Source organism: Cervus elaphus, chromosome 20 (assembly GCF_910594005.1).
Source record: "Cervus elaphus chromosome 20, mCerEla1.1, whole genome shotgun sequence".
NCBI classification, from domain to species: Eukaryota; Metazoa; Chordata; class Mammalia; order Artiodactyla; family Cervidae; genus Cervus; species Cervus elaphus.
The window spans coordinates 115,120,374-115,142,124 of record NC_057834.1 but is presented as its reverse complement, the minus strand read 5'-3'; the positions used below and the strand labels follow the sequence as shown (position 1 = coordinate 115,142,124).

Below are 21,751 nucleotides of genomic sequence, written 5' to 3'. Positions count from 1 at the left end.
CTAGTAGACTGGCAACCCTAAAACATAAGATTCCCGTACACCAGCCCTGCAGCCCCGAGACTGTGTTCAGACTCAGCACCTGAAGCCTTGCTCTTTTTCATCATGAGAAGACTCTTATGTTACAGAAACAGGTATAAAGATGAAAAGTGCCAAGATATGCTACCCCAAAATATGCCACTTTGACATAAGGGTTATTTTGAGCTAAAGGGACTTGAAAAACAGAAGATACAAAAGGGACACTTTGATCTCCTCTTTCCTCCTGAACACATGAGATAAAACTCCCACATAGGAGCTGCCCTTCACATACCAGGAGAAAAGAAACGGTCTTATCAAACTGAGACCAAGAGAATTCTACCCAAACTGACATTGTTAAAATAATTCTTATCTTCCTTCAGCCTCCCTGTACATTTTAGTTACTTCTCCACAATTGCCTCTCTTTGTTTAACCTGTATTAAAGCATTTAGGTTTTGCCACTTCTTTGGATCTTCATTTCCCTATGAGGGCTCCCTTGTCACATAAAACTTACATTGAATAAATTTGTTTGTTTTTCTCTTGTACATCTGTCCTTTTATCTTTACCTTGCCCCACCCCACCATCCCCACTCCATACCTACAATATCACATGTAATTTCAGTCCATGAAACAGAAGACTCACTTTTGTACAAACGCTAATTTCCAAAGAGCTTCTGATTTCCTTTGGGGCCACATGTGTTTCAAGAATTCATACTTAGACTGGATTTTACAAAGATAGCTCTAAATTGGTGCTTTTGAACTGTGGTGTTGGAGAAGACTCTTGAGAGTCCCTTGGACTGCAAGGATATAAAACCAGTCAATCCTAAAGGAAATCAGTCCTGAATATTCATTGGAAGGACGGATACTGAAGCTAAAGCTCCAATACTTTGGCCACCTGATGCAAAGAACTGACTCATTAGAAAAGACCCGGATGCTGGACAAGATTGAAGGCAGGAGGAGAAGGGGATGACAGAAGTTGAGATGGTTGGATAGCATCACCGACTCGATGGACAGGAGTTTGAGAAAGCTCTAGGAGTTGGTGATGGACAGGGAAGCCTGGCATGCTGCAGTCTTGGGGTCACAAAGAGTTGGACACGACTGAGTGACTGAACTGAACTGAACTGAACTGAAGATAGCTCAGCACTTTTCTTTATACACTACAAATAACCCAGCAGGATCTGGGGCGGGATCTTATAAGCAACATAGCAGAGGAGTAAGATGTGGAGATCATCTTCCTCCCCACAAATACATCTGCATGTGGAACAACTCCTACTGAAGACCTCAGACTTCACCTGTCTTACATTAAATTCTCAGGCTCAGCTGAAGACCCTAAGAGGGAAGAAGTAATGTTTTGCCTCCCCTGCAAAGGCAAGTTTCCCAAACCAGAATATTCCAAAGATTCTAAGGCCCAGAAGCTACAGCAGACTCCAACCTACAGGAAAGAAGGAAGAAGGAATTGTTGCTATTCCTCTGCGACTTCACCACCCCATTCCTATCATCCAGGTGCCCTGCTTTTTGACACTGAAATTTGATTCACACGTATCTTTCTCTGGGCTTCCTTGGTGGCTCAGATGGTAAAGAACTTGCCTGCAGTGCAGGCAAACCAGGTTCATCCCTGGGTCAGGAAGATCTAGAGAAGGGAATGGATACCCACTGTAGTATTCTTGCCTGGGAAATCCCATGGACAGAGGAGCCTGGCGGGCTACAGTCCATGGGGTCACAAAGAGTTGGACGTGACTGAGTGACTAACATTACTGTGTTCCAGACTCAAATTTGCAGCTCTGTGCTATCATGTGATCATTGTGTCTGGGCTTGAAGCTCTAGCTAGACTAGGATTGGTCATCGGTGTAGTCCTAGTTAAATGAAGGAAGGAGTCAGCATTTAATTCTCACAGCTGAGTTTGCAAATGTGAAAAACGAGGCCCAGAAAAGTTAGATTACTTGTCCAAGTTACTACAGTTGGTAAGTAAGTCGGGCCAGGAATCAACCACGATGACCTTGAGTACCTGGCAACCACATTAGTTAGCTTCTTAATATGAAGAGGCTGTCACACGTCATTCAACTGCTTATTGGTAAATTTTTTGAGAAAATTTTTAAAAGAGAAAAATTACTTTATGATTATCTTCATTAAAGGAATATTTTTTTTTCCCATGTGGGACTTGCCTACTATCTGTATTCAATAGTAATACTCACTCATTCAACAGTCTAATGCAATGGAAGGATAATCTTTGGAACCAGACAAACTTGAATTCAGATACTGGCCCCGTCCCTCACGGGCTGACCTGAGCAAGTGACTTCCCTGCTCTTAGCACTTCCTGCATCTGTAAAAGGGAGATAATAATGGTATCCTATACAATGGCTTCTCTGAGGGTTAAATGAGCACATTGCAGGAGCTCCTCAAATTGATAGGAAAGTGCTTTGTGACCTGTAAAGAGCTATGTGAATGCATATAATGATGTTGTGTGCCAGTGGTACAGAAAAGTACCAAAACATAAAACCAGCAAACCTGCAAACAAGTAGTAATTAATTAAAAAATTAGGGCCCCAAACAGCAGAGAAGCAAAAGGAGTTTCACAGAGTATCACTGTTTAAGAGGAAGTCCGGGCTTATACCTCATATATGAGAATTAAAGACGAAAAGGGCTCCCTTACAAAAGTGGGACAGGCCTCCCGGTACCTTGAGCAATACTACCAGGTCTGGGATGAATATTTCTAGATGACTCCTGAGAAAGGACAGTTGATTGCCCCTGCTACTATTTGCTGGGAACAAAAAGAACAGAAAGTTGGATTTGGAGACCATCCCCTAGACCCAAAAGAATTGTTATTTGTCCCCTGAACAAAGTAAACAAATCTTGGAAGTTACCTATCACCCCAATCAGTCTGCTCAGTGGCCCGGTTCTGACTGGAAATATAATCCTGGAATCCGCTGGGTAGCCCCCAATGGGACCCAGTGGCTCTGTGGGCTTAACTTATGGCCACGGTTACCAGTTGGCTGGGTGCGGCGTTGCACATTACGATTTGCTTTCGCCCATGGCAGAATTAAGCCTAGCCTACACCAGCCTCCAGTAAACCTGCCTTATCTGCATGCAAGATGGACACGATCTGTGTTCCAATGGTATGACTATCTTGCTGCCTTGTTTATACCCTCTGTAGGGACAATGGATATCATGGTTAAGGTAGAGGCCTTAACTAATTTCATTAAACAGGCCCTCTTAGACAGTAGTAAAGCCATTCAAGCTTTGAACGAAGAACAGATTCAGATGAGGAAGGCAGTAATTCAAAATAGGATGGCATTAGACATACTCACAGCAGCCCAAGGAGGGACTTTGGCGAATGGTGTTTAACCCCTGACCTGTCTGAAGATGTATCTACTGCCTTGGAGGATATGCAAAATCAAGTGAAAGCCATGTCTAATGAACTGTTGTTATAGTAATCTTGATCATACTGCTTTGTGGGCCCTGCTTCCTACAATGCCTTGTGAATTTTGTAACCCAGAGGCTGATAGCATTCTCTCATGTGGGTGGCAGGAGGGCTAAGGTACAATATATCTCAATAAATGATGCTCGTTATGGAAACTAAGAGCATCAAGAGGGGGGAATGAAGAAGGAATTCATAGGGCCTGGACTCCATCTCAGGCCTGTCTGTGCTGATCGTGCGCGGCCACCTCTCCAGTGGACTCTGAACTCTGTGCTTAGCACCTGTGGGAATGACAATGGAAGGATAAGACCCCCCTCTGGGCAGGGGAATCTTGAAGAAGAGAAAACAGACACTAATCACCCCTGCCTCCAGACACTATCTATCAGAATGTAAGCACAGGCTTATCGGTTATTAACTATTTGGAACGTAACTGCGGGCTTATTGATTATTGACTGTTTGAACACATAACACGTGAATGATGGGGTTATTGTAGTTGTATTTACCCTTCCTTTGTTTATGTAAGTCTCAAGGGAATTGGGGTAGTGGGTTTGGACACATGGGGTATAAAAGATTTTCACAAATGCTGGTCGGGGTCCTTGGCTAAGAGGAGACTCTGCCTTGGGCCCGCCGGTGTAATAAACTGCACTCCACTAAAAAAAAAAAAAAAAAAGAGGAAGTCCGATTTTGCTTTTAAGTGCTTGATACACCTGCAAGAAGAAAACATCAACTAGCATTCCCACAAATACAACTATCAGAACTGCTCAGTAAATACTAAATAATATAGATATTAAAATAAAATAAAATTATTGTATATACTGGAATAAATTGAGAGTGAGGCTTGAGTTTATAAAGAAGCTCTTTTACTGTCAATTAATTTTATAAACACCATGAAAATGATAGTAGTAATAGCTACTACTGGTTGACTGAATATTTATATCAGGTACTTTATACACATCACTAATTTAATCCTTAAAACAACCTCATGAAACAGGTTTCCATTGACAAGAAAATAGAAGCCCCTAAAGTTGGTGGGACTTTCCCAAAGACATACAGAGTGAAGATGATAGGATAGAAATACAAATTCAGTGTTCATTCAAAAAGAGCAAGTAATTTTGCTCCCTAGATTTTGCCCAAACTCCTGAACATTCTTCCTTCTATGCAGTATCATTTGCCTCTAAGTGGGGAGCACCTTTTACCAGTTATAGTTCATCCTTCCGGTCAACACAGACTTCTACATTTTCACCCAGAAATGCTCTTTCATCATCATCTTCCTTCAGCTGCCTGTCATTTCCTGATTCCTCAGCAGAATCTTCTTCACTTCCCTTTTCTTCAGTTCCCCAAATGTCATATTCCCTTTCCTCTTTCTTCTTGGCTTCTTCTTCCTGTTTTCTTTTTTCCATTTCTTCATACAGTTCTCTCCATTGCTTATCTACATCCTCTTTAGAGTATGAAATTTCAAAATAGTAATTTACAGATGCTATAAACAAAGTTGAATCACTTTAGAAACATCTGGCATCTCCCCACACACTTAAAGATTTGTGGTATGGTGTTTATTTACATACAAATTTTTAGTATGTGTGGAGTGGAAAGAAGTATGCGTGTGTATAATTTGTTCATAAGTAAAATTGGTTCAGATTCAACAAACATTTACTCAATGCCTACAGCACTGCTAAGCATGGTGTGAGACAATATACACATGCTATTTCTATTCCTTACAACAATGTACAAGGTTGCATTTTCTAGGAATATGAGGTTCATATTGATTAAATGACTTGCCCAAGCTATACAGTGAGTGAGTTGTGGAACTAGAATTAGAAATCAGGTTTTCTGGTTCTGAGTTTGACCCTCTTTCTGCTGTATTACTGTAAAATAGTTTTAATGAAGCTCTTTGAGTTTGCTTTTTTTTTTTTAGGTTTTATTTGTTTATTTTTTGCTTTTGTTTGCATTACTCTAGGTAGGACACGGTTTAAAAAATACTGTTGGGATTTATGTCAAAAATAAATTCACGCTGAATTTGCTTTTGAACTATAGCAACTACAAACTTGCAGTCAGAAGTGGGATTCTGTGATCTCTAATGGGTCATCCAGGTTCTAGAATTTGATCCTTAGAGCCATTATCATAAATTTTACTGCTCAGAGGGCCCTTAAAGAAAGGACAGAGTTGGAACTCCTCTAGGTCTTTAATCCTCAACATAGAGAATCTAGGCCAAGTAGTCTTTTACCCAGTCCTGGGAGACAAAGCTAGATTGAGAAACTGCATGCCCCATAGGCTGGAGCCCTCGACAATCCTACTGGGAGCAAATGCTTGACATCTCGTTGTGTTTGCCTCGTTGTGTTGCGGGGGCATACTCCCTCTTTCGGTCAAGCCTTCATTTTCTTGTGCTTGGAAAGCACTGGCCACAGTTAACGTTTCTATTTCTTTACTTCCCTCTCACTGCTCTACTCACTCATCTGTTTCTACCCTCCATTCTTTACCAAAGCAGATCTTGCCAAAGGTAACCAAACTCTACCAACTCCTCAAGCCTGCCTGGACCTATAACAATCCATTGAACCATTTCCTTGTCATTGGACCTCATCCAACTCATACCTTCACTATCCTCCTTTCTGTATTTTTATGTGATTACTCTCTTGCAATCATCTTCAACTCCCTTGCCCTTCCCTGTTAGTTGGACAGGTCCTCAAATCTGATTAATTCCATTTTGCCATGCCTGCACCTAAGCAGAGAGAATGACTAGAGAAAATAATAAAAACAAATTGATTGTCATTTTAAATTCATTAAAACTGAACTCAAGTGAGACCTTAGTGGTAACTGGTGAGCCTACTATAGTTCTGTGTTTGATTCACTCTCCTTCTTTTCCCCTGGAGCCATATTGGGCTAACCAGGTTTTCTCAGAGCTGCACTGCATTTAGCTATAATTCCTACCCAACCCTCCTTTCCCTTTCTCCTTTCAGAAGTGCCTATTCCTACACCCTCTACCCTTCATCTTTCCCAGGCATTACTCGCAATAAATCACTTACATTTCTAACACCATCTTGGTGTCTGTCTGCTTCCCAGAGAATCTAACTACATGTACTGTCACCACCACATCTACCCACCTGCCTATATTTTTTATATAGTCATTCCTTTTTTTCCTGTCATTATGGATGAAATATCTGTATTCCTATGGGAAGCCAGTGCACCTTGAGCACTAGATCTCACCCACTTTCATAGTCTCAAGAATAGTGCTCTATCAATTCTTCTCTTTTTCTCCAATATTGTTTTTCTCTTTATTGTATCATTCCCATTAACATAAAAGCAGGCACGTTGGTCAAAAAGTCTTGACCAACATTTCCCTTTACCTGTCACCCTATTCTCTCTACCCTTTTTTACCACAAAACTCCTCAGAACACTAGCTTATACTTATGTCTCTGGTTGTTCTTCTTTCATTCTTCTTCAAATCCATTTTTTCCCTGTACCTCTTCACTGAAACTGCTCTTGTCAGAGTCACCAATGAACTCCATGTTACTAAATTCAGTGGTCCATTCTAAGTCCTCATCTTTATTGACCATCCAATACGATTGATCACTCCTTTTCCCCTTAAAATGCTTTCTTCACTTGGTCTACAGGATACTCTTCTGGTTCTCTTCCTACCTCATCGGCTACTCTTTCTGTCTTCTTCACTGGTTCCACTTTTTCTCCCTGATCTCTAAATACTGGGGTGCTCCAAAGCTCTTCAGGATTCCTTGGTGGCTCAGACAGTAAAGAGTCTGCCTGCAATACGGGAGACCGGGGTTCAATCCCTGGGAAGGGAAGATCATCTGGAGAAGGAAATGGCAACCCACCCCAGTATTCTTGCCTGGAAAACTCCCATGGATTGAGGAGCCTGGCGGGCTACAGTCCATGGGGTCGCAAAGAGTAGGACGTGCCTGAGTGACTTCACTTTCTTTCCAAAGCTCATCCTTGAATCTTCCTTCTATATAGACCCTCTCCATAGGGGATTTCATCCAGAGTCATGGGGCTTCAAGTATTACCTGTAGGATGATGGCTCTCAAATATACTATTATATCTCTTATTTAGGTTGTATCCAGTTGCCTCATTGACATTTGGATTTCTAATCATCATATCTGACTTAACATTTAATAATATGTTATTTGTTTCTGTCCCCACTCCTACACCAAATATGCTCCTTCCTGTTCTTCCCTATCTCAATAACGCCACCCTTCTAATCACTGGAGTCAAAAACTTTGGAGCCATCCCTCTTTACTCCCACTCATATTTTGTATCTAATCCATCATTCCTGTGAATTTTGCCTTCAAAATGAATCTAGAATCTGAACATTTCTGTCTTCACCACCACCACTCACTTCTGCCTTTATTCCTACAGTCTTTTGCAACACAGCAACCAGAGTAACATATTCATCTATGAGCCAGTTCATATCACTCCTTTGCTAAAAATGGCTCCCCATTTTATTCAGAGAAATGGCGGCAACTACTCTCTTTCTCTCACTCAGCTCTAGTTACATTGTCCTTCTTACTCTTTCTTGGACAAGCAAGTTATGCTTCTATTTCAGGGACTTTGCATTTGCTCTTCTCTCTACCAGAGGCTTTTCTTCCCAAATATCTGTGTGGTTTGCTCCTTATTCCTCCAAGTTACTTAAATGTTGCTTACTCAACAAAGCATCTCCTGACCAAAGAGCAAAATCCCCATGATAACAGGCCTCTCTATTGCTGTTTTGTCCTCTGTAGTTTATCTCACCATCTCATCATATATATTTGCTTCTTTATATGTTTCTTGTTGGTTTCCCCTGAATGTAAGCCCCGTGAGGGTGGAAACTTTTCTATTTTATTTCACTGGCATATCCCCAACAACTACAATAGTACTTTGAACAGGTACTCAACAAATATTTGCCAAGTGAATATACAGGTTAATAATAATAAGTACCATTTATTGATCAGTTACTATATGCCTGTCATCATGGGGATTTTGCTCTTTGGTCCAAAGAGGCTTTGTTGAGTAAGCAACATTTAAAGGCTTCCCTGGTGACTCAGACGGTAAAGTGTCTGCCTACAATGCAGGAGACCTGGGTTCGATCCCTGGATTGGGAAGATAACCTGGAGAAGGAAATGGCAACCCGCTCCAGTACTCTAGCCTGAAAAATTCCATGGACAGAGGAGTCTTGTAGGTTACAGTCCATGGGGTCGCAAAGAGTCAGACACAACTGAGAGACTTCACTTTACTATGTGCCAGGGACTTATAAGATAATTGCTATCTTATTCACAATTTATAGATGAGGAGACTGAAGAGGTTAAATAACTTGCCCAAGATCCTACAGCTAGCAAGTAACAGAGCCTGGATTTGAACCTAAGCAATCTAGCTCTAAAACTCATGTTCTTAACCAATATGTAATATTACCTCAATAAAACAATGTTAGATGATAACCTCAAAATAAAAATAAAACCAGACTAAAAAGTGTAAAAATGTCTAACTTTTATTTTTTTCTATGGTGACTGTATCACTGCCTCTTTGAAAAGTTTAAATACTAAAGTTCTCTCAAAAATCTCTTTATGATGCCTGTGCTTTGCTACTTATGTAAGCATGGGCCTTGTCTGCCTTTAGGGTAATCAGGCTTTGGCCGCAAACCTGCTTCAGTGGCCCTTCCTGCAGAACCAGGAGGTCTGGATGAAGGGCGGCTCCATTAAGAAGCTATTGTCCCAAGTATCACTCCACCCATAAAATAGTTCTAGGAGAGCAGGGAAGCTAGTAGAGAGCACTAACACCTTGTTTCCTTCTACAAATCATCCATCAGAAATGGCTTCAGTGGCTCCCTCCACGGTCACCATACTATGAGCAGGAAATGTGACACAGGTGTGTGCATTCTGATTCAACAAGTTAAAGGTTGTGTGTGACCTTGCACAGTTTATATATACTCTCTGAATCTCAATTCCTACATCTGAAAAGTGGGAATAAAAATATCTGCCTTGTGGCACATATGCACTATTAGATACTATATATGAAACACACAACTAAGTATACACTGCAGTAATATAGAAAACTCTACTTAATGAACTGTGGTGACCTAAATTAGAAGGAAATCTGAAAAGGGGGGATATATATATATGTATCAGTTTGGTTCAGTCGCTCAGTCATGTCCGACTCTTGGCGACCCTGTGGACTATGTATAGTTGATTAATTCTGCTGTGCAGTAGAAACTAACACAACATTGTAAAGCAATGCTACTTCCATCGAAATTAAAAACAAACAAACAAACTCTAATGTCTGTCTTGCTGGGTTGTTTTAAGGGCTAAGTGGGAAGACTTTTGGAAATATTCAGAGTCATGTACAAGGTTATAGATGTCCAATGAATACAAATTCTTTACCCTGCCTCTCAGGGCCACGTAACCAGCAAATGAGACAATGACTACGAGACTGATTTTTTAAATGCAGAGAACAGTGCACAGCTGAGGCGTCAGACATCTGGAAATCCATATGAGTGAATATCTTACTTTTCTTGTTCCCCAGGTCATATTTCCAACCTCCTCTGCAAACTCATCATCATTTGTAAGAAGGAAATTGTCAAAGAAGCTGCCTGATTTCACCTGTTGAAATGAAAACAATGGGATTATTAGAACTAGGTCGACCGGCTTAAAAAATATCAACTGGAAGCTTTGCAAAATGCAGATTCCCAGGCCAGGAGCCCAGTGATTTTAATCAATAACTGAGGTGGAGTGAGGGAATACAAAGGTGATTAAGAATAGAAAAGCTCCAGAATGCTGTACCACCTTAGCTGATCTGCTCTAGAAATAAGTTACTTTACTGTTTCCCAAGGTGCTATGTCCCCCAAGCCTCTGACAACTCTTTCAGAGGGTTGTGAAGAAATTTCCATCACTCTGTCAGGCTCCAAATTGCTGCCCAGTGGTTCTTGCCCCAGTTCAGATTGGCGGCATCTACCTCTGCTATCACTTACAGATGCCTTTTTAAGGTTCTCTCCTCAATATAGTCAGAAAAACTAAAAGAATACAAGGAAAAGAAAAGTTTGACAAGAAGTGTGAGCACAGTTCTCTACCATATTTCTCTATTTTCTTAAAATAACATATTTAATATTTACAATTACAGAAAAAGATGAATTAGTCAATAGTATATAATAATTTCAGTATTCATTGGAGTTCCCTGATGGTCCAGTGGTTAAAAACCCAGAATTCCATTGCAAGAGGCACTGGTTCGATCCCTAGTCAGGGAACTAAGATCCCACATGTCATGAGGAATAGCTGAAAAAAATACTTTCAGCATTTATCAATGATAAAGAAATAGAATAGAAAGAGCAGAGGTCATGGAGTCAGACCAGCTCAACCACATAGTATCTGTGTGACTTTGGAGATGTTATTCAACTCCTCTGAGCCTATTCCCTCATAGTTCAGTTCAGTTGCTCAGTCGTGTCCAACTCTTTGCAACCCCATGGACTGCAGCATGCCAGGCTGCAGTCCCTGTCCATCACTGACTCCTGGAGCTTGCTCAAACTCATGTCCATCGAGTCAGTGATGCCATCCAACCGTCTCATCCTCTGTCGTCCCCTTCTCCTCATGCCTTCAATCTTGCCCAGCATCAGGGTCTTTTCCAAGAAGTCAGTTCTTCACATCAGGTGGCCAAAGTATTGGAGCTTCAGCTCCAGCATCAGTCCTTCCAATGAATATTCAGGACTGATTTCCTTTAGGATGGACTGGTTGGATCTCCTTGCAGTCCAAGGGACCCTCAAGAGTCTTCTCCAACACCACACTTCAAAAGCATCAATTCTTGAATGCTCAACTTTCTTTATGGTTCAACTCTCTTATTTGTATATGACTATTGGAAAAACCATACTTTGACTAGACGGACCTTTGTTAACAAAGTATGTCTCTGCTTTTTAATATGCTGTCTAGGTTTGTCATAGCTTTTCTTCCAAGGAGCAAGCATCTTTTAATTTCATGGCTGCAGTCACCATCTGCAGTGATATTAGAGCCCAAGAAAATAAAGTCTGTCACTGTTTCCATTGTTTCCCCATCTATTTATTCCCTCTTAAGTGAAGTATTAAAAATAACTTCCTTGCAGTGTTGTCATGAGCATTAGAAATAATACATGTAAAACACAGTGTTTATAATAGTCATTTGATAAATGGTAAGTTTTTATCATAATTTTTCTGTGTCTCCATATGTTTCAAAAGAAACACAGGAGGGTCATTCTGGATTTTTAAACTTCAGCACTATGTTAAATAAATCAGCAAATTAGTTGTGTGAGAGCAGTTGTGTGACCAAGAGAAAGTTTGCAGCATGTGTTATCACCATAGCCTCCCTCTCAGGTTTAAAAAAAGTTTTGTTTTGCTTTTTTAAATAAGAAGGAAGTTTATTTGGCTTATATCATCCCACCAACCCTGCCTTCAGCAGAAAAATAAATGACAAAATAACCACGTTGTATAGAGATTGTTAATTTCCTCTGAGCCATTCAAAAAATTTGTTTTAATAATTTTTTATGAAACTTTACGATTTTTTTCTTTGGAATTGTTTTTTTTTCTTTTTTGAGTTGAATGTTTTGTTTTGTTTTTCTTTTCTGAGTTGTCAGCAGCCTTGGTTAGAGAACTGCTCATTTTTTGGCTCTTCCATTTTTCCTACTCCCACAAGAAATGTTTCCAATCTCCCCTGTTCTCTTCAGGTGCTCCTTTACCTCCACCCCCTTACACTAAACTCACGGCTCTGCCTCCAGCTGAGAATCAGGACATGAGGGCCAGTCCTGCTTCCTAAACCTCACTAGTGGAGGGACCTCGGTCTACTCTATCCTCTCTGTGTCTCCATGTTTTTATCTGGACAATGGAAGAAAATATAACTTCCCTGTTTCCTTCACACACTTCTCAGGAGAGAACTTGTGAGAAAGACTTTTGTGAGACTATAAAGCCTAAAAAATTAATTCACTGGAAGTTACCTAGTTTCCTTGATGTCCCACTTGAATCATAAAATGGAAAGAGCCACTTACTAGCTATGAGATCTTGACAAGTCACGTGACCTCTCTAAGCCCTCCACTTCTTGGTCAGTAAAATAAAGATGATAAACCCTATCTTCCAGCCCCATAGGGCTGTGACACAGACCATATGACCTAAGGAATGTCAACATGCTCTGCATTATGACTGCTAGGCTATACTCCTTCAAAGATCATAAGGAGTCCCAAAGCTAAGAGAAAGTATTTTCTTTGTTCACTGCCATCTCCTCCCAGGCTCAGTCCCAATGAAAGACGGCAGTATCTTCTGCCTAAGAGGAAAAAACAGAAGGAAAGAAAAGGAATTTTGTATGGAAGAGAGAAGGCTGGGCCAGGAACTAAGCAGAAAGGTTAAGAAACTTATGAGGCTAGGACCTGATGCAGAGGGTGATGGGTTCACAGAGCATTCGGAAACCCAGGCTGGAGTAGAGCCAGTGAGTGCATCCCCGCCCATTTCCACGCTGAGAGTCACTAGGCTTTCCAAGGAGATTCAGGGATCCTGTGGTAAGCTGGATATGCTGGATTGGCTGAGTGAGTAGGGTGGAGTAGGACTTGGGAGTGCCAGACCCAACTAGAACTTAACAGGATGCCTGCAAGGGTGATCTCAGCATTGTGCAGAACTGTGTTACAAGAGGAAAAATAGATAAAGAGATCTTGCTGGAGTTTCAGAAATGTTGTCTCTTAAGATTCATCCCAGACCTGCTGGATCAGAATCTGCATTTTATTAAGATCTGAGTGATTCATATGCATGTGACAGTTTGAGAAACACTCTTTCAGCACGGTTTAAATTCTCAAATAGGAAATTTTGCCTATTGGGGAGAAAGATAGAACTCAGAGAAATTAGTGCCAAATAATTTTAAAATTTTGTAAATGAACAAAGATACTGTTTAGTGTGTGCCTTAAAAAAACCCCAATGCATTTTAAGGAAACAATCAGGTTAGGCATGTTAACATGACCACATATTTTTACAAGATGTAGAAAGTTCCTATTATTAAAAAGGGACAGCTGAAAAAAAGAGGTAATGGGAATTTGCAGAGACTGTATCCATATTCTTTAGATAAGAAAGCAAAGAAAGAAGAACATATGTCCCTCTGTTCTTTCTTCCTTCCTTCTCTCCTGAACCCCTACTGTGTACCTGGTAATTTACCTACCTCATCTCCTTGCACTTGTATGCTGATGTCACTGAATCAGGAAATGAATAAAGTTGAAATAAATAATCCAAGAAAATTTCAAATAGCGGGTGTCTGTTCAAGAGACCTTTAGCAGCCCTGAATTGTAGAAATCACTGGTCAGAGACAGAGATTTCCCTGGCCATGGAACATTCCAGAATACACCCAAGAACCAGTGGCATCACTTTCTAGAGGCTCCATTGTACAGTGGATGTAGTCAGTTACGGACTTAGGCTGACAGGTCTTTGAATCCTGTCTCTCCCATGCACTACCTGTGTGCTCTTGGGCACATCACGTGACATTTCTGATTCTAAAGTCTCTCAAATGTAACATGGGGTAATAATAAGCAGATAGTAATGTTTACTTTCCTTTCCTCTCCAAGGGAATTCCACTACATAGATTGTAGATTCCAAGAGGTCTCCTGGGCTAAAGTTTTCCCTCTGGGGCATGCTCTTGAGGTACTCTCTTCTCCTGAGTTGGGGAAGAATCGTAATAGGTCTCATTGAAAGAAAACAACAATCTGACGGCCTGAGTTTCTGAGCCCCCCTCTTTGCCTTCCAGTCAGAGCCAGGAAAGGTAACTGGCAGAGAAGAGGGAGGCGAGGTCAGGATTTGTCATCATGGCTGGGACAATCAGCCCCAAACTCTCTCTGGGGATTTTAGCATTTCAGAGTTTTACCACATCTCTGATTCCCTTTTATCTCCAGAACTACCCCCCCAAGATTCATATAGTTTGCATTCATTCTAATGCAAACTATTAGAACACTGAATCTAGCCTCAGAAAGGCCTATACTCAAATCTCAGCTTCTCTGCTTTCCAGATGTGTCTTCGGGCAAATTAGCTAACTTTGCTGAATGTCAGTTTCCACATTTAGGTACAGGGGATTTCATAATGAGAATTAAATGGCATTTGCAGAGTCCCTGAAATAGAGCTTGGTACAGGGTAGAGACTCAGTAAATTTTAGCCATTATAATTATCAGGATAAATATAACTAGCCCCATTTTAAAGATGAATAGTTTGAGATTTAGAAAGAACAAGACTCATTCAGCTCTTGTAATTTCCAGACTGGAGCTCTCTCCACTTTGTGGAAACTTCAGAGGGACTGTTGTTCAATGGCTCTGAGCCCAGAGAGCTTTACCTGCCAAAGGTCCAGGCCAAGGACACTGATGTTGTAATAGTGGCAAATGTTGGGGTCAGGCTTATATTCAGGGTTGTCTATTTCTGGATGAATCCACTCCCCCTGGTAATTGGGATTGTCAGTGGTCCGAGGTTTCCATTGCCCCTAAGCAAAGAACCAAAGAGTGAACATGGCGTTAGTATTTTTCCATTCTTCTCGTGCAATTAGAAAGACTAATCAGTTTATAAAGACAATTGTGGATTAGGCATAAAGATTCAGAGCAGGCTTCCTGGAGCTTCTTTCCTTTTCTTTGAGCTAACTCACAAGACCCTTCCAGGTTCCCCTTTCTCCCCAGAGGGATCTGAACAAGGTGGCAGAGACCCATTATGAGCCTGGTCCCAGTTCTCTGTGCAAATTCGATCATGGGGTTAAGAAACGTAGCCTCACAGGGAACACCATCTGAGGACTCTGGACTTGGGGCCATTCTCTTCCTGGTGTGCAGCACAGGAAACTGGGACCAAATAAAACAATGCTTATTTCAGTCAATTCTATCTCTGGACCATTTGATAGTTGACTCCTTTAGCTCCCTCTCACTTCTGACATGAGGTCAGGACTTGGCCCTTAAAAAGAAGCCCCCCCTACCCCAGCATGTTTGGCTATTCATGTCCTACTCTTCCCCTTTCTGGACCACTTCTGAGACTTCTGGTCCCTGACCCCAGACCCATTTCCTGTTTTGATCATGTTCCTTTGGCTGTTATCCACCACTTGGGACAAACTCCTTGCCTAGGGCTCCCTGGACCTCTGCCTCCCAGCGTCGACCTTGACCAGCCCACCTGCTCCCAGTCAGACACAGCCCTGAGTACAGGGCCCAGATGAAGCTACAACCTCATGGAGGGAAACAGGGCAGGGGGCAGTGGGGAAGCAGAAGGATGACCACAGGATCTTAGTGTTTCTGTTCTGTAAATTAAAGTTTACATCTCTTCTGTCTTATTTCTCACACTGGTTGAAAGGTGAGACCCCCCCACCCCCGCACCACTGCTCACCTTATATTTCAAGTTTGGTATCAGGGGCCCTTCCCACTCCCCATCCATTGCTTCATTCCAGTTGTCTGGCTTCTTGGCACCCGGGTCAGGGATGTATTCAGTCTTCCCAGTCCCAAAATGAAATGTTCCTCCATGAAGACAGATGGGTGGGCCAGAGTGAAACTGGGGTCCAGAGTACAGTCAAGTGGACCTGGCGCCTTGCCCCTGCTGCTCTCCTGTCCTCACCCCTATGAAAGCCCAGCTCAGGACTCTGCAAACAAATCCGATACATACAGCAGAGAAAAAGCTATTAAGCAATCCAGCCTCTCCTCAAATTCTCCATCCTTCTGACCCTAACAACTTTAAGCTCAAAGAAGCTGGGCGTTTTCCTTATCCTGGCCCTTTCCCTTCCACAGTCATATGCCCCATTATTAGAACAAATCTTCTAGCCTGGGTCCCTCTTCCTAAAGACATGTTTTAATGACCTGGTTTGGACACCAGCATGCTCCCAGATCTGTATCAGTCCTCCTTTGTACCCCAGATCCCTTCTATTTCCTAAGACAGAACTCCAAGTTACAGCCTGTCCTAACTTTCATATTTCTTCTGCTCTGGAGCCTCTGAAGTTCTGGTCTATCTACCTGACAGTTCACCTTGGTGCTGACCATTTCTCGGACTTGAATAAAGGCTTTGATGCCAAGCCCACTAGGCCCACAGTCATTCACCAGCATAAAGTTCCCAGGTTCCTGGGCTCTCTCAGCTGCTTTGTGGTTCTGAAATATTAACAGTCAGCATCTTATCCTGGGGTCTATGGATTTGATAGGTCCAGCCTACCTAAGTAGTTTCTACCTTCTCTAGGTCCCCTCAACAGGGAGCATAGAGGCCTGAGCCTCTCCCCTCTGCCCAAGGCCTAGATCCCTGACTATATCAGGTTCGCGGTCCACACCAAGAGGAAGGGTCAATGGTTAGTCTTGCTGCTTTGAGCCTGCCTGCTGGGTCTGGAACTAACCCAGCCCGTAATTTTCCCAGGATACTGAAGGTTCAGACACTGCTTGATCATCTGCCTTAATTCCCTGACCATACCTCTCTCCTCCTGGGTTTGGAGCCCATTGAATCTCCTTACACATGGCTGGGCCTTGCCCACTTCTCTACAGGCCTCTCCTTAGGGAATGAATTCCAGTTGCTGGGTGCCATGCTGCTCCTCGATTAACCCTGAGCATCTCTTCCACATGAAGCTGAATCTGCTCTGCCCCGAGGAGCAGCAGCCCAGCAGGTGAGGCCCTCCATGACCTGGCTCCAACAGACCATTCCAACTCATCTCCTACTCACTCTCCACCTTGAACTTTATGTTCCCAAAATACTAAACTGCAGCTTTCAGTACTTCATATAACCATGTTACTATCTGCTTAAGTGATATGTCTTCATACCTGCTGTGGGTCTGGAATATCTTCCCTTCAACTCAATTTCCCTTGCTCTAATGAATTTGCTCTTTGAAATTCAGTACATGATTAACATATAAATGCCATGTATTAAGGACTTATTATGTACCAGGCACTAAATTATATATATTAGCTCATTTAATCTTTACAACAACTTTCACACATAGGTTTTATAAAAGCCCTGTTTGTGAAATTTCATAGCAGCTAAGTTCCTTGCCCAAGGTCTGTTTATAGGTGGGATGTTGTAGTTAGCAAATGGTGGTGCTCCCATACAAACCCATATCTGTCTGACCCCAGAGTCCCAACACCACCTACACCCCAACTCAACCTGAATTAGGAACCTAGTCATGGCTGCCCTGGAGAAGGAAATGGCAACCCACTCCAGTATTCTTGCCTGGAGAATCCCATGGAGGGAGGAGCCTGGTAGGCTACAGTCCACAGGGTCGCAAAGAGTCGGACATGACTGAGTGACTTCACTTTCATGGCTCCCACAGGATTTGACTTCCCTGACTCTCACCATTAATTACACAGTGACCTGTATCTGTGTACCTGCCTGCATCCCTCACTAGATTCTGAAATCCAAGAGGATTCACAGTCCCTGAATTGTTCTATTTACAGCTGCATCCGATACAGCTTTCCAGTGAATAATAATGAATCAGTCCATATACTCCATACATTTCCCATTTCAGTAACTTTGGTGTCAAAGATATCCAGGTTCAAATGTCAGTTCTAATGTATGTGAGCTTGGGCAAGTCACTTCATTCATTTTTAAGTGTCAGTTTCCTTATCCTCATCGAGGCTCCTAGCAGGATCAATAGATCCTGAACAAGTGTGAGGTGCTTTCCTCTTCCCTCCATGCTTCTTTGAATACCAGTATTTAGCTGGATACCTCCTTGAGGGACTGTTGTCTCCCATTTGTGCCCCATTGTTCCCAGCCTCCTTTGCCCATCCCCACAGCTAAGATCCCCTGTTGCCTCCCAGGAAATACCTTCTGACCTCAGGTTTCTTATCTTCAGGATCTTCTATTTGCAGCCGTTCATCCCATTTCCTTGGTTTCTGGGCATAGGGGGCTTTTATCTTCTTAGGAGGCAAGAAGGCCCATTCATCCTCCACATCCCCAGCTGCTACTTGCTTATTGTCGATTTTGACCTCATAAGTAGCACTGGGGCGAATGATGAGAGTGTACAGGTGAGTGTCTTTATTGATCTAGAAAGGGAAAGAGGAATATTTCAGTCCCCTGTTGGACATCAAGCATTAAATGCACCATCTAAAACAGACCCTCAGTTCCTGAATGCTACCTCCCACGTAGTCACAAACACACTTTATCATATTCCTCATCCTATTTCTCTGGTTAACCCAAAAGAGTCTTTGGGTCTCATTCTCCTAAGTACATACTCCTCTGGTCTCCCTTAGCTCCCATCCTTCCCTTCATCATAATTCTGGTCATTCTTTTTTCTTTTCCAGTTTTCTGTCTGTCCCACTAGACTCTAAGCTTCTCAATAGCAGGGATCGTATCTGACTCATCTGCTATATCTGCATGTTCCAGAACAAGGCCTACCCTGAGCAGGATCCCAGGGAGTCCCTGCATGTACAGCTCCTGTACTGACCTGGTAGCGAAGGACTTTGCCCTGAAAACAAGTTTTCCAATGACCCAGGTTCTAGGGGCTGCTCTGGACTCGGTCTCTGCCTCCCCCCTGTGCTCTAGTTGGGCCAGACTTCTTCAGTGCTACTCTTTCTCAAGCCTCCTCAACTTTTCTCATATGATTACCTCTTCTAGTAGCTCAATCCTTCCAAAATTTGTCATCATCCTTTATAAGGCCAATTCGTGCTCATCATTCAAAGTTCAGCTCAGGGGAAAACTTTTCTAAGAAGCATTTCCTAAGACACCAGGTCAGGTGGCGGTGGGGTCTCCTCCACGCTCTCATAGACCCCCATTACACTAAATAGTCATTCTCCTTTGTTTGACTCCTACCTTTACTAGACTCTGAGTTCTGTGAGACCAGAGGTCACGCCTAACTTACTTTATCCCCAGTCCAAGGCCTAATACAGAGTTGACATTCAGTGACTTCCTGTTGAGTTGCTGATGAAATCCAGCTATTACCCTCCAGCCAACCTAAATCTCTCTAGCCGAGATATTCCTAAGGTAAACTCACCACCTATTTCTAAGTCCAGCACTCCCCACTTCCCCCATCTCTTCCAATTTCTAGCAGTGGGGAATGGGAACTTGCTGAGCCTTGTTCCAAGATACAACTTTATATGACTTCCTGTCTTTCAGATCAGTTTCTTCTGTGAACTCCTGTAATTTATACCATTTTTTATTTTCTAATCTGCAAAATGGAGATTATAGTACTTAATTTAGAGGGATGTTATAAAGATTAAATCAGATAACATATTCAAAATGCTTGCCCTTCTCCCAAGGCTAATGACCAGCCCACACACTCACCCTGCACTTGATGATCTTGTTGTTCTCATGGTATTTCCCTTGATAACGAAGGATGACTTGTACTTTGTTGTTGCCAAAGCCACAGATGTCAAGGCCTGGAAATTAAATCCCAGTGCATGATTTTCCATCACTTTTAGGCAGTTTGCCTGTTCTGTGGCCAAAACAGACATGGTCTGTGTAATCATCAGAGTCCCAGCAGGAAATAGATAGCACACACAAATTTAGGATTATTTCAGAAGAACTTAATAAAGGAACTATTTTAAATAGTGGGAGCAAGACATTGAGAAAATATAAGGAATAATGCTATATTCCACGCTAGCAACAGTAGGGCTATTCCCATCCCTAGGCCTGAAGGGGGGATGTTCAGTGGTTATCAGAGCCCAGAAAAAAAAAAAAAGAGTTCAGTAGAGAGGGCAGCCTGGAGAGAAGCTGTGACTTTCAATCAAGGGACACAAGTCTCTTCCTTCCCTGTGATCTTCTGCCAGGGATCCCACTGACCAAACCTGACAGGAAGCCCCTTGCCTGTGCCAGGCACGTAATAGCATGTCATTTAATTCTCACAAGTAGGTATTACTATCCCAACTTTTAGTTGGGAAAATTGTGGCCCATAAAAGTTAAGCAACTTGCACAAGATCAAACAGCAAATAAGTAGCATGGCCAAGATTTAAACCCAACCTTAACTAGAAACAGAGCCGGGGGCTCTTCCTGCGTTGTGAAAACTTTAGAGGACACGGTTGGTGGTTCTGAGCCCAGAAAACTTAGACAAAGGTCCAAGAATAGGTTTTAATCTAGTTTTTCAACCTAATTTCTCATGATATTGCTCTCTGACTATCCTACACATGTGCCTGCATGCACAACAGACTCATGCACGCGCGCACACACACACACACACACACACACACGCACAGAGTGTGCGCCGGCCACGCTGTTGTTGTTCAGCCGCTCAGTCCTGTCCGACTCTTTGCAACACCATGGACTGCAGCACGCCAGGCTCCCCTGTCCGTCACCAACTCCCGGAGCTTGCTCAAACTCGTGTCCATCCAGTTGGTGATGCCATCCAACCATCTCATCCTCTGTCGTCCCCTTCTCCTCCTGCCTTCAATCTTGCCCAGCATCAGGGTCTTTTCTAATGAGTTGGCTCTTGGCATCAGGTGGCCAAAGTATTGGAGCTTCAGCTTCAGGATCTGTCCTTCCAATGAATACTCAGGATTGATTTCCTTTAAGATGGCCTGGTCTGATCTCCTTGGAGTCCAAGGGATTTTCATGAGTCTTCTCCAACACCACAGTTCAAAAGCATTGGTCTCATCGTTTTTCTACTTGCATTTGAATTTCATGCCCCCGAGCTTTTGTATACACAGTTTCCTATGCCTGAATTATATTTCCTCTATTTTCTTTTCTGCTTATTAAAATCTAACCCATTCTTCAGAGAGTAATTAATATCTTCTCCCAAAAGCCCCTAGTTGGACTGAGTCATGCCATCTTTTGCGATTTCATGGCATCTCATCAACAGCTTTTTAAAAGTATGTCTTTCATTCTGTCTTTTAAAACGTGACTCATATGCCTGTGTCCCCAACCAAACAGAATACAAAAGGGTAGAGTAGAAAAAGCCCAGGCTTTACAGCCAGACAAATTGGGTTCAAAATCTTACTTTCCGCTTATTTACCTTGGGCAAATTTCTTGCCTGTATTTTCCCATTTATAAAATGGAGATGATGATAGCCCAAAAAAACTTGTTGGGTTTTTTGAGCATCAAATAAATAATATTAATTTGAAAAAAATCACATTAAAAGAAACCTATTTCCAATTTCCCTACTACAACCACCATGTACATCTTCAAATATAAGTTCCTTGTGAGAAGGGGGAATTCTTAAAAAAGTAGAGGTGGAAGACACACACTTCAGAGACCCAGAATGCTATATTGGTCTACATAAGAAAAAGATTAAAAAATAAGAAAGACATTGAAATATAAGAAAGAAGGAGAGCAGTGCTTGCTTCGGTAGCACAGTACTAAAGAAAGGAGAGTTGAGGGAGCAGTGACGCAGGCAGAAAAAGGGTGAAGCAGCTGAAGAGGAGGATTTGAGGAAGGGCCAGAGAGAGACATGGAGTTCTTTGGGAATAGAAAAAAATATTTAGAGAGAATTTTAAGGAAATGTTGATGTATGATG

The 21,751-nt window shown here is 42.3% G+C and overlaps 1 protein-coding gene and 1 pseudogene across 1 annotated transcript in view; one reads left to right on the top strand and one right to left on the bottom strand.

Annotated features, from left to right (window-relative positions):
- The first annotated feature begins 2,676 nt into the window (after nt 1-2,676).
- On the top strand, nt 2,677-3,521 carry LOC122677742 (annotated as a pseudogene).
- A 1,103-nt stretch (nt 3,522-4,624) lies between these two features.
- The window catches only part of LOC122676804 (calreticulin-like), a 49,327-nt gene continuing 32,200 nt past the window's right edge, over nt 4,625-21,751 (bottom strand). Inside the window, 7 exon segments of the mRNA XM_043876372.1 lie at nt 4,625-4,861; nt 9,908-10,000; nt 14,708-14,851; nt 15,730-15,831; nt 16,831-16,851; nt 18,141-18,350; nt 19,588-19,682. Of these exon segments, the coding sequence (XP_043732307.1) occupies nt 4,625-4,861; nt 9,908-10,000; nt 14,708-14,851; nt 15,730-15,831; nt 16,831-16,851; nt 18,141-18,350; nt 19,588-19,682 (902 nt within the window).